Below are 13,285 nucleotides of genomic sequence, written 5' to 3'. Positions count from 1 at the left end.
TACTTACTACTTTTTTAGTTGTTTCACACTTATTCTTTGTGTGGTTATTTTCCTCAAACACAAATGTGGATTTCTTGGTTAACTACTCCACAATCATTCTACTGGGGTACCGTTAGAAAGCCTTTTACAATCAGCAAACTTATATTTTCAGCTAACTCGAGTGTCAATACCGAATCTTGCTGCATCCTTCCTTCTTTTTCCTGTTATCTGGCCATGTGACCCTAACCTTTGGTTCCGCCGGCCTCCATCAGTCAACGCCCACATAGCGTCCCAGACACATCACACAAACTCCCTCGATCTCTCAAATACACGAGCCCTCTAGAGTTGCATCATTGTGAGGATTTGGGTTCTTTCATTGACTAACAAAGTGCAGAACAATGAAACTCATTTCTTTGAATTAGACTTCCTTTATTTAGAAATACACCAGACCAATGACATCCAATTTCTTTAAAAAACGCTTCCAAGTCATCGTATTCTACAAAAACTGATAATTTGTACAAATAAGAAATAAAAATACACGCAAAAAAGATGAGATGACAAACCTCTGCAATGTTTTGACAGACATTTTCAAACAGGAAAGATCACCCCAAGTGATCTCATTTTGTTACACATCTTATAAAACGGTTGGTACAGATAAGCTAATAACAGCAATGGAGTCTTGAGCTCCAGAATAACCACTGCAACCTGATTCTATCGACTCCCTCTCTGGGTTCCACGTTATTGCAGTTAGATTGAATATTGATAAAATGCAGGTTTTGGTGTTGCACTTATGGTTTGCGGTCTCACATCGGGTAGTTCAGCACCACGTCCTGTTTGGCCAGCTCCAACAACATAGGATCATCGAAGAACTTGCTGATGCTCACATCCTCACTCAGACCCTGCAGAACAAACACACGAGGTCAGCCGAGGAAACGCACCAACAGCTGTGACGTTGACGTGATAAACGGGGAGACAAAAGGCTCACCTTGCGCCTTCGGGTCTTGATCATGAACTCTCTGGCCAGGTGGGGGGCAGGTTGAGGCTCAAGAGGCCTGATCACAATACTCTTGTCTAAAGGGTCACCGGGGACGATCTGAAAGGAGATATTAAATGTAGTAAACCCAGAGAGAAACAGTGTGACGACATGAAACGCACATCAAATGCTGAGCTTTAACAAACTGAGTGGACACTTCTAATAGCGTCTCTGACCTTTCACGAAATATCTGATTCAGTTGCAAGTCTGTCCTATTGTTGCTGAATCAGGAGTGCGTCCATCAACGTGATGGAAAAGCAACGTGAAGTCACTGCTTCAGTTTGTGACCAATGCGATGTTGGAAGGTTCAGTGAGAAGAAGTGTTCGCGAGCTTTTAAAATGATTCACTAAATCCATTTTCTTAAGGAGCTTACAGCGTGATCTCATTGTCGTGTATATACGATACGTTCCCCCTGAAAACAAAGCGCGAAGGAAGAGAAGGTATTGGACCCAAGGGGTGTCTTGTCGGGAAAAGGGTATTTTCCGTTCAGCACTAACAACCTAAGACGAGGCGCTATGGAAATAAATCATCACACGTGACCGCATGACAGGAAGTCAAAATAGAACGTTCTTTCAGCAGACAAAACATTTCAGGAATAATCCAAGAGGGGAATCTAATTAATAACGGCTTTGCTTCATATTACGTTAATTAAAAACAATCGTCATGATTTGCACTGAAAGGTCAATATACTGCTCAGGGCTAACAGTACTGTAAAACGTGGTAATACAAGCGTCAGCAATCTTTGGTACTGCAGAGACAAAAATGGCAACAAAGGTTTTCATTTGTACAAGCATGTAAATAAATAATTCATGTCTCGTCTCTTGTTTAACACTTGGATTTTCACCTCAAGGGGAATAATACATTAAATATTTGCACTGAGGAAACCTGTCTTCCAGATGAATGCCTTTGCTATTAATCCTCCCTAAGTGGAGTTAACTTTCACTGACACAGCTCTGCAGAGTGCAGACACAAACACATGTCAGACACAGCACACACAGACGGTTACACTATACTTAAAACTTAATGACTCAACACTCCACATCAAAAGCAATTTAGCAGGAGTGGCGGATATGTGCACAAGCTGCCACAGTTGTGTGTATGAGAGAGTTGGTGCTCGTGACAGAAGGATTTAAAAATCAGGTTTGTCATCTTTACGGAGCTTTTTATTTTAATCTGAAAAGCACATGTTCACAGTGCTTTGCATAAATTACCAATTTGGATTTCTTAGTTTAGGCATTTAAATGAATTCCTGTGACATTAATTAAGCTAGCGAGTGTTTACAGCAAGAAAGTAACACCTTTGGTTTAGACGTGTGAATAAATCTCAGGTGTGCACTTCCTTATTGTGTGTAAATATTTTCACCGGTTGCTTTAAACGCCCTGACCAACTGATACAAATATGTCACCATTTGAGCTGCACGCTAAATGTTTAAGTCTAATTTCCACGTGAAAATAATAGTTAATAGTATATATAGCAGCATAATAGTTTTATGGTGGCACACGTGTCGGTGTAGAAGAATACATAAAGCTCGCAATAAGCTGTGGAGCCAACGGAACAACCTTAAACTAACTTAATGAGAAACGTATGAATAGCAGCACAGAACAGTCCATGTTAACGGGATTGCATTGACTTATGCTGCGTTCAAGCTCTGTTCACTAAAAATGAGTATCGAGCGAAGTTAAATCATGATGTGTTCCAATGTATTCTTGTTTATTATACTTTCTATGAAAAACAATCAATACGAAAATATCAACAAACAAATAAATAGAAATAAATTTGCACATCAGAGTTGGCCAGTAAAATCTCCATCACTTCCATTGAAACAGTGTTGGAGAGGAATCTCTACACAGCCAGATAATAATAATAATAATAATAATAACACAGGGTTTAATGGCACCCAACTGGAGAATAAGCACCATTACCACTATTTATCTCAATGTGCCCAACTTCTATTATGTGCATTACGGTAGTGGGTGGAAACGTGCCATTTTATAATCTGTTCATTTGGAAGGAAAGCTGGTTTGTTTACCTGCCAGTGGTGGAACACCGATAGGGCGAAGGCCTGTCCCTGTGTATGTGTGCGTAGGTCTGTCTCAAAGCCGAAGGAGTCGATGGCGGGGATGAAAGCCTTGATGGTGTAGAGAGGAGACCCTGGAATAGGTGCATCCTGGGTGACATGACCCCTGTTAGATGACAACCACAGGACCACATGTTTAAAAACTCAAACCCCTGTATTTCAACATTACGGAATATTATCAATGCAGATATTAGGAGTAAACAGACCTTCTTCGAGCCAGCACTGTGTAGACAGCAGATACACAATCAGCCGGAGCCTGAACCTCCACAAAGTAATAGGGCTCCATCAACCTCGGAGTGGCCTGCGACACAAGGCATACATTAATACATTAAAGAGAGGACAAAGGCGAGAAGATGTATGAAAATGTATGACTAGCCCATGTACAGCTACAACACAGCCATTCATTTATCAGAAGAGCTGTGAAAGAGCCAAAGATGAGGAGAGATGCCAAAATTGTGAAAGAGGAACGGCATCGCAGTACAATTTAAAAAAAAGAAAACGCAGTCAGCTAAATCCAAACCTTAATCACGATAATGGAACATTAAAGAAAGGAAAGATGAACATGAAGGCATGAGGAGCTAATGGCAGATGAGGAGAAGTATAGGCTTAGGGAGGATGATCTCACCATGAGGAAAGCAGAGTACACCACTCTCCTGGCTGTGGGGATGACCTGGCCCCCCCCTCTGTGGAGCGGCTCCTGAGCAATGATGGCGTCAAGGATCTTAAACTTGACATTCCTGATGGCTGAGGGCAGCAGAAAGACAGAGTTATGGTGACATAACACTCATGAGGAAACATTCATTTTCCCTCCGCACAACACTCAACTCTCACAGTTGTAGACACTCAGGCTAAGAGGAAATTCCGGCACCAATGGCAGTACAGAGAATTTTTATGCATTTGTTCAGGGGTAAAAAAAATAAAGAGGCGAGAACTCACGCTCGTCACACAGAGGGCCCTCTCTAGTGCCCCACTGGAAGCCCTGAACGATGCTGTCTTTGACGGAGCCGAGCAGCGCCTTGTCCACCTGCACAGGAAAAGAAGACGACATCAGGAGCAGTACAAAACCGCTGTTCTGATTTCAAACGTATGTAGCTTTGAGTGGTCGTTTCCCCGATTAACAGATGTAAAGAAAGTCCAGACTCTCACTTTCTCATTGTTTAGGAATGAACTTTTTTCATTTCTTCTCTACACAGCTGAAGTAAGCGCAATACAGCAGTGACAAAGAGCACTATTCAGCCCGCCTGGTTGGTACTAAACTCACCTCAGAGGGCAGTGTGTCATCTACAAGGATGTTTGGTCCCGTGGTGTCCGGTCCGAAGGCCCAGATGGACCTGGCAGCCAGCAGATCCCAGTCGTACTTTGTCTGGAAGAACTCTCCCAGCTTCTTCCTGCCATGAGGAAACAGAGCAGCCACTGGTTGTAAGGACGTCTGCACGTTGTGTCAATGGGAACATTAAGGAGATTGGTTGCTCGCGGGGGGGGCAGAGGGGTTAATGGAAGAGGAGGAGCAGAGCGGAGGCTCAGTTTAATGGTGTGTGTGAAGGATGTCACTCCTTTGGCAGCTGGCACCGCTGGGTCCAGATGGCCGAACAGATGAGCCGAGGACTGACAGGAAGCCTCGCACTCACGCACACTCGTCGTGTCACGGAGACGGGAAAATTCAATCATGCTTTCAGGGAGTGATTCAATTACTGAGAGACATGTGATCAATATACACAGAGGGGTTTTTATCAGAACACTTGTCACAATGTCCAGAAGTGCTCGTCCTTTCCTTAAGTAATCACATACAGAAATGCTTTTCTGAAATAAAGATGCACATCTATAGTGTCATTGATATTTTGCATTTATTGCACTCAGTTTCTAACGTCCCTTTCAAACAGACAGTGAAGCAGAAATACATCATTCATTTCACGATGTTCTGCACTTCTGACAGTTTTCAAAACTTCTAAAGAAGACCAAAATTAAATTAAAAAAATTAATGAAAAAGACAAACCAGACCGATTTAAAGCACCGTCATCAAGTAGCAAGACAACTATGGATTTAGGAATATTACCCACTAATCCATAACTGCTCTTTTTAAAAGGATTATTTCAGCCGTTGGTATTTCTATATCTCTCTACCGTCTTCAATAACAGCATTTAATTAAAGAGCCAGTCATCGTGCTGGCTCCTTTATCCCTGCTAACCGAGGACATAATGAAAACTAATGATCGGCCAGAGTGGCTCTGATGTATGGAGAAATTAACAAGGCTTCTGCCATATCAGAGGGAACTCTACACATCTAACATGAAAGGCACATTAAGTCATTTCCATTAATTCAGAGATCACAAGATCAGTGTGTGCGATGGCGATATCTGCTACATCTCACCTGTTCCACGTGATCTGCACCACTTCGTTCTCGATGTCCTCAGCCAGCCCCTTTTCCAAGGGCTCAGCAATCATGGTGATCTTATTCCTGTGAATCACATCACACGGCTGCCAATCACTCTCTGTGGGTCCGGGGGACACTCGGCCATAGGGAAGGACTAACTGACTCCAAACTGTGCACAAAGTGAACTCCAAACACAGAAATACACCAGCCAAGAGTCTATGAGAAGCTTTAAAAAGAGGAAAGTATCAGAGCTGGGAGTTTTGAGCGATAAATAATTGATCAAAGTATGTTTTCTTGTAATTGCACTCATGTCACTGTGTGTGTGTGTGGGTAAGATCTAAAACCATCACGTTTGATACGCACTTTTTGTTTGGCGTTTCAGCGAAGCACTTGAGTGATGACGTCTCTACAACCGTTTCACAGAAAGTCACGACGGGGTCAGCAACCTGTGGACGAAGACGAGCGCGGTTACACTCTCGAGGAGCACCTTTCAAGCTGCGGCTGATTTTTGGGAAGCAGTGAGAAGAATTACTTTAATGTCGATCTCAGAGTACATCTTGCGCAGGTCGTGCATGACACAGTCCAGGTAGAGCTCTCCTGTGCCCAAGATAACATGCTCTCCAGATTCCTCCACCTGAAAGACAAAGACAGCCACATAGACAATTACAATTTAAGCAATTAAGTAACACAATTACTGTTGAGATCAGTTTTGTCCTTCCTGCAGGATCCATATTTGTAGTTTGTTTCCCAGGAAACCATTTCAAGAGGCCACCATGCTGGTTAAACGTGTAACCGTACTGGACCCACTACTGTACTTGTGCGGTGACGTACCTTTGTGGTGAGCGACGGATAGCTCTTGTTGACCTTCCTCAGTCCGTCCAACATTTTCGGCAGCTCCGATGGGTTGACTGGCTCGACTGCAATCTTTATAACAGACGCCGTGTTGAACTTCAGCGGTCTGAAAATCTGAGCCTGTCAGAGAAAGTGAAAAAAAAATGTCAACTGAGTCGTTTCTCATGAAGGTCGTTTTTAAATGTTCTCGGAGGCATTTCTCGCTTTAGCCTCACACCTCCTCGTTCCCTCTGGGCTCTGTGATCGTTGCCGTCTTGACGATCGGCTGGTCGCAGCCTTCGATTAGAACCCAGTTGCCGGCAGGAACTCGGTTCACCTCAATTTGGTATCTAAAAATGAGGACGGCACGGTATTTGATGTGGATATGATATTTATATACTGAATTTCTTTGTGATAAAATGACATATACACCAGACAATAGTCCCAGTCTGCACCTCTCAAACGAGACCCCATATATCAGGGGTCACTAATAGGCGGACCCAGACGCCGCTGTACCTGGACCCTGGATTCATAACCGATGGATGATTGAGAATTAGGACATTGTCACGGAGTGTTTCTATTTTAACTGGTGCAACTTTTCTAGCTTATACGACACTTGTTCAGCAGTTCAGGAAGTACTCCAACCAATCATATGCGTCGTAAACCATCTCAGGTGATGCCACTCGGCCAATCACAGCTCAGGTTAGATGCTATTGTGATGTTTCGGACCTTTGCACGAGGAAATTCTCTCAAACGGGACCTCACTGAATATTAATTGAATACCCCTGCCACATAGCATATTCATATTATACTCCATTAAGAAAAACAACCCCGCAGCGTACCTGGCAACTGAAATCCAGAGACGGCCCACGGTGCAGACCTGGGAGTCCTCCTCGTCTTCAAGGGTGTAGTTCTCTCCTAAAACCTTGACCGGCTGACCGGCCTGAATGGTCCCACTCAGCACTCGGCCAAACGCATGGAACTGAACCCCATCCTCGGTGCTGTACATCTTCGTGGTGTGGCACATCAGAGGACCCTGAGGAAGAGAGGCATGAGGTGAGCAGGAAACAGGGATGAGAGAGAGATAGAGACTAGGGCGGGAAAGTCTTACCGCTGATGGAACTTGGGAAAACTGTGATCAATGTCTGGTATTGTCTTAAATTGGATTATTTACAAGCCCGTTCCTTTCAAGCCAATTAAAAACAGCCTGTTGGCCTAATCTGTACGAGCAACTGGAATGACTAGAAACTGATTGCAGCAGTTTGCGGTTAATTGGCGTATCTGCTTCTCACCGGCCGATAAACAGGAGATTCCTGCTCTGCTTCCTTTATACTCACATCAGGGTCGCACTCTACCATGGCCTCCCCGAGGTCTGAGTCCAGACCTCCAGCGTACGTGTGCTCTATCTTGCTCCTAGCACCCTCCTGTGGTGAGGGGATGTGATGTACGCACATGTCCACAAAGCCTGGAGAGAAGAAATGCACGCTCCACTTAACACGTTTAACGAATCACGATCGTTCATCTTCAGATTAAAATGATATTAATAGAAGTTATTATAACACTATAGATGGATAAAAACAAATCAAGCTTTACCAGTGAACTCTCCAAAGAAGCGGTTACAGACGAGCCTCAGCAGGGGTCTGATGTTCAGCTTCAGTTCCTCTTTAGTCAGGTGGATCCCCAGCTCATCCAGAACTCTGGGGAGAGACGTGTCCACATCCCCAACCACCTAGACACAAAGAGGATCTGGGTGAGGACGACACACTGAGGTCTAAGCTGAACGTGTTGTGCTAATTGTTTTGCTTTGTCACACGGAAATGTGTGAGCCGTGTGTTAACCTGTGAGAGGATCTTGTAGAGAGGCTCCAGAACAAATTCCACAAAGCTGCGCTGAGAGTTACTGCTGGGAGCTTTCTTTGTGAACTTGCGACTGAACAAAAAAGAAAAAGAAAAAAAAGAGAAGACACAAGAATGTGTTAAAAGACGATCGCTTAGCAATAAATATTAGCATTCTGTTCATGTCCAAATGAATTACTCACGTTTTGGGGTTGAAATAAATGTCTCCCCAAAGCCTCTTGGCAAACTCATTATAGTTGATGTCACCTGCAAACACAGAGATGAAACGTTCACGCCTCACTAACTGCAGTAGGCATGAGATAAGAAAAAGGACGCGCCAGAGCCGGTTTATGCAGAGCAACCTTACCGTAGGTGTCCGAGTAGATCTTTGCAAAGGACCCCAGAGTGAAACAGACGCTGTACTGAGAGCTGGCAAAGCACACGTTCCCAAGGAGAGGAGACACCACCAAGTTCTCATCTGTGGAGTAAGTGCTGAGGAGGAGGAGAAATGACCATGAAGTGTCTCATGCTGTCCCACCAATGTGTATCACTACATCTCATGAAGCCATGCACTCTCTCTGAAACACTGTGTGCACGTTACGGGTTTTCAGTATTACCTGAGCAAACCATTGACCTCATCCACGATGTGGCGAAGTTTATAATAAGCATCTGTGGGAGGCAATTTGAGCTCCCCAATGAGCCGGTCCACCTTGTTGATGCAGATGGTGATGGCCATACGCTCCTGAACGGCATGCTTGATCAGGCGCTCTGTGTTCAGCATCACCTGTGCAGAGATACATAAAGGTCTAATGGCACGTTTCCACCAAGCAGTCCAGCTCAGTTCATTCCACACACACATTCATTACACAAGGCAGAGCTAAAACACCGCAGACCACTGATTGGTCACAGAGAAACATCAGTAATGCTGCACAAACCCGCAGTTTCTAAATAGCCAAGCCAGCTTCAATAGCAATCGCAATTTTTAATTCACTCGCCCCAGATTTTTTAAATAAATGGTAGCTCGCAAAACTACGCCGTATACGCGACACCGTGCAGTTGACAAAGTGCAGCTGCTGTTGAGATTATTCAGCAAATGTCCCGTTGGAGATGATTTTACGGCAGTTTCACGTGCCGCTGCTACAGCGACCAGCTGAGAATCCCGCCTACACTGAGGATGGACCCCGTTTTGAAGGTTGAAGAGCGTTGACAAACATGCAAAGAGAAAGAACGTATCGACTCACTCCTTCTGCTGCATCTATGAAGAGGACGATACCGTCTGAGAGCCGGATGCTGGAAGTGACCTCGTCAGAGAAGTTCACGTGGCCTTAGAGGGAGACACAAGGTTTGACTTCACGTTCTGCTACGATACAACAAAACAAACCACCAGACATGCATTCAGTCAACGCCACATCCATCATGCGCTATACCTGGTGTGTCCATGATGTTGAAGAGGTAGGATTTTCCTCTGGAGTCGGGCAGGACCATTGTGACAGGGGCGCTCTTGATACCCACGCCTCTCTATGGAAAAGGTACAAGATAGAAATATATTTGCAGGAGATGAAACATAATTCAATCACCTTTAAGCTCATTCTGGCAACATGGTCCTGCAACCTCCACGCTTTAGTCAAGTTGTCAAATTAAACTATTCCTTTGTGGATCATATTTCTATATTTGCAATTCTAATATGCGGTAACCCAATATATAACCTTTTTAACTTTAATCTTACATTGTTTATTTTGTCAACATCTGCCTTCTACAGACTACAGATGAAAAATAGCCTTTTGGCTAACTCTGGCACATTTGCAGAAATATTTTTATTAATGTGCACTGTCCCGTTCAAATAAACCAATGAATAAATAAAATAAATATATTTTAGGATACAATGAATAGTTATTATTATGCTACAATTCAACAAAACCACTCACCTCCTGTTCTGTGAAGAGGATGTCGGTGTATCGGAGCTGAAAAATTCAAAAGTCATGTCAGTTCTGCTGTATTATGCAGAATATAAGTGGAATAATTTCGCAACGTGCGTTTATTAAAGTCGACACTCACATCCACATCGTCTCTCTTCCTGATTTCTGGGTGCGTCTGTTCAATCAGGCAGTCGACGAAACAGGTCTGAACAGAAAAAACGAATTTATTAGATCCCTATGAGGCACAGATGAGTCCAAAGAGCAGCCAAGTTATTCACATATGCTCCGAAACGTTCATATCCTCATACATTTGTCATCTTAAGAAAACATGTTCTCTTTGGCAAAATGCCACAGAAGAGGCATGCAGTGATTCTCCAATTATTGTACAGGCAGGCAAACAGGAATCCCTGCCAGACCAAAAAAAACAAACATTTGTAATGCTAAGAATAATTCCAAATGTCTAATCCAGTATTTTCACTGTACTTTCGGTATTTTTGCTCCTGGTGTTATTCGTCACTGTTTTGGAATAAGGAACACATGCGAACCAGCTTTAAAAGTGACATATTTTCTTTTAAATGAAGTGCTGAGCAGCGGATCTTATTTATGCTTTTGTGAAAAGTGGTTAATGTGGATTTCGAAAAGTGAATGATTTATATTTGAAAACAGAATTTGGTGTGGTATCTAACAGTGTTAGGGTGCCCCACATTCACCTGGCCACAGCCGTCAACCCACTGTACGGGAAACACTGCCCCCACTAAAAATAAAAAGCTGAAAGAGAAACAAGAAGCCAGGCGCAGCCACAAGGCAGACTCTAACCTTGCCGTGGTGAAGATGACCACACAGGGTGACGTTACGGATTAGCTCAGGACCATCCATCAGATCTGCAAGGAATCTAACACGATAGAAGAGGGATATCAGAGCTCGTAAGACACGCAGTAAATGGCAGATATATAGTAGGAAATACTACTAATTACTGTCGTACCAGTAATTGTCTGGGTGGACATTTGCATCTTCAGAATTTATTGGCAGGGGGAAAAAAATCACATGATGTGCATATTCATGAAGATGACTTACTCCATATCATAAACAGTGGCAGGTAACTCCTGCTCCATCAGGGTGAACCGCTTGTTCTTCACAGGCTTGATGATGGGCTCTGGAGTATTTATGCAGATCAGAATAAAACATATTAGCATCCATCACATACCTTTACAAATATTTGAGAGCATTTGGATTAAGTAACCAAATACTGTGTCTGTTATTGTAAATCTGCTCATACAGGCTACACTGTTCTTTGAATCTAACCTGTGAGAGGTTGCGTGTCTTCCTCTTGGACAATAGTTTCCACTTCGGGCCCATAAACCTCCTCTGCTGTAGGATAGTACTTCTTGTCCTCATGCAGGACCACCTCCATACCGGGGACATCCTCATCAGCATCAGCAGGCTCATCTTCATCGTCATCATCACCCTGCACAAGGAGAGAGTAATTACCCTGACATGTGAGCACATACTGGATTAAAAAATAAACAAAAGTACCACCAAGTTGACGGTTTATAGAAATGTTTAAAAGTACCTCGTCAACATCTCTGTCCTCTGCATCCAGATCATCTTCATCGTCATCTGAGTCCAGCTCTGGACCGATGTAGTTTCCAAACTCGTCATACAGATCAGCCTCCATCTTGTAGAGAACTGAAAGAGGGGTCATGGGTTGAATAATAGTGTATGTTTTGCTCATTTGGTAAAGACAACATACGAATTAGATCCAATGCCAAAAAACAATGACTCAACATTTTCGTGAAACAAAACAATACAACTAGAATTGTCAAAATTCTTATTACGAATAAATAATGAAATGTTATTTCATGTCTGTGTTGCTGTGTGATTAAATATGCACCAATAACAGTCATGTTCACGTCTCATTCGTAATATAATTTGGCATTGTGAATTAGGTTTCGCTTGTTTTCCAAAAGCCGGCGACGACTTCATCACCAGATTGCTTAAACATAACGTTACCTGAAGTTACCATTAAACCATGCTAATTTAGCATGTAGCATAACATGCACCACGACAGCTATTCATCAAGCTTTCAGGTAGTTTCCGTTGGCAAAATGATACAGATACTAAAATATGTCTTAAGTGAGAAGTTTTCGATGACTACAAATTAACAATTTCCTTGTGTTTGCAATGTTAGTAGCGAGTCAAAAACTAGCATGCTAGCCAGCTAACAAGTACAGAAATGAATGAGTTGGAGGCGACGTTTCAGTTACGTTCAGCTAAAGAGAGCTTACAGCTTAGCTTACGGAACTAAACTATAATGTAAAGGCTACAAAACCAACTCACCTGTATGCTGTTATAATGCAGTCTGCAAAGATTATTATCGAAACGAGATAAAAGTTGGGTGCGTATTCAAAAGATAAATAATTTCCCAAAAAGCGCCATGCGCACGAGCTATTGCTTCCGGCTTTCTTCTTCTACATGAGGGCGGTTAGGGTTCACTATCGCCGCCCAGCGGTGGAGGTGTTCATTAAAACTACACGGACACAAATCACAGTCACCCTCGCTTAATAACCCTCGCTTCAACACCCCCAAATTCCGTTACTCATGCATAGTCACACGCACTTCAGCACCTTTCAATTTAAGTTGTATCTTGAATTCCTTAACCGGAAATATTAGCATGCCTTGTCTGCCTTGATGTTTGTGTAGTAGATGGTTCCCCTTGGTGACATAAGTGCATTTATTGCCCTCTAGTGGTCACGGTGCACAACTACAACTCCGACTATTTTGAAAGTTTTATTGTGCACGTGTTCACCGAAAGATTACGAGTATGCCTCCGTGCAAATATAGCATAGCTGTGTGGCAAATTAAACTCAATGAATCTAGACGCTGTGCTATAGTTGGCTTATAGGCCTACAATAATTACATCGACTTGATCAGACATAAAGGAAGACAATCTCATATTGTACGTTCCGCTGAGTCCTCACAATAAAATGTTAAAAATAGATGGGCCTGTAGTTTTGCATTAAAACCACTGGAAGGCAGTGCACATTTATTAACGGTTTGTCATCAAATCCAATATCCTGATAAATACAGGCCTGAACAACAGTTTATTACAAAATAAATATTAATCTGTCTACTCAGATTAACCAGTAGAGACCTGTACAATGGTTTACAATGGGCATTTACAACTTTAAACAGTTCAACTGAATGAGTCCTACTCCAGGACTTTTTTTTATCAAAAATGTATTT

At 42.9% G+C, this 13,285-nt stretch overlaps 1 protein-coding gene across 1 annotated transcript; it reads right to left on the bottom strand.

Moving 5' to 3' along the window:
- Positions 1-387: 387 nt before the first annotated feature.
- eftud2 (elongation factor Tu GTP binding domain containing 2) lies at positions 388-12,512 on the bottom strand. Its single transcript, XM_079281063.1, has 28 exons — positions 12,380-12,512; positions 11,613-11,728; positions 11,345-11,507; positions 11,117-11,195; positions 10,859-10,934; positions 10,182-10,247; positions 10,052-10,087; positions 9,554-9,644; positions 9,368-9,450; positions 8,744-8,910; positions 8,494-8,618; positions 8,330-8,393; positions 8,130-8,220; positions 7,885-8,020; positions 7,629-7,756; positions 7,134-7,327; positions 6,530-6,641; positions 6,292-6,432; positions 5,993-6,094; positions 5,824-5,906; positions 5,458-5,544; positions 4,352-4,478; positions 4,027-4,114; positions 3,716-3,834; positions 3,297-3,391; positions 3,043-3,196; positions 965-1,072; positions 388-878 (listed from the first exon to the last, which is right to left on the bottom strand). Exons 2-28 carry the CDS (start codon positions 11,715-11,717, stop codon positions 783-785), a joined length of 2,916 nt encoding a protein of 971 aa, XP_079137189.1. The 5' UTR covers positions 11,718-11,728; positions 12,380-12,512; the 3' UTR covers positions 388-782.
- Between the last annotated feature and the right edge of the window lie 773 nt (positions 12,513-13,285).

The sequence above is a fragment of the Melanostigma gelatinosum genome (genome assembly GCF_949748355.1).
Source record: "Melanostigma gelatinosum genome assembly, chromosome: 13".
NCBI lineage: Eukaryota > Metazoa > Chordata > Actinopteri > Perciformes > Zoarcidae > Melanostigma > Melanostigma gelatinosum.
Note: the sequence above shows the minus strand (reverse complement) of the source record. Positions and strands in the feature narration are given on the sequence as shown.

Bases quoted from the DNA above. Each gene is read 5' to 3' on its own strand.
- eftud2 (XM_079281063.1), bottom strand. From the start codon at position 11,717: ATGGAGGCTGATCTGTATGACGAGTTTGGAAACTACATCGGTCCAGAG. The intron at 8,021-8,129 runs GTTAACACACGG...CTTTGTGTCTAG, and splicing joins TCTACAAGATCCTCTCACAG to GTGGTTGGGGATGTGGACAC. The intron at 6,642-7,133 runs GTACGCTGCGGG...CCTCATTTTTAG, and splicing joins CTCTGGATTTCAGTTGCCAG to ATACCAAATTGAGGTGAACC.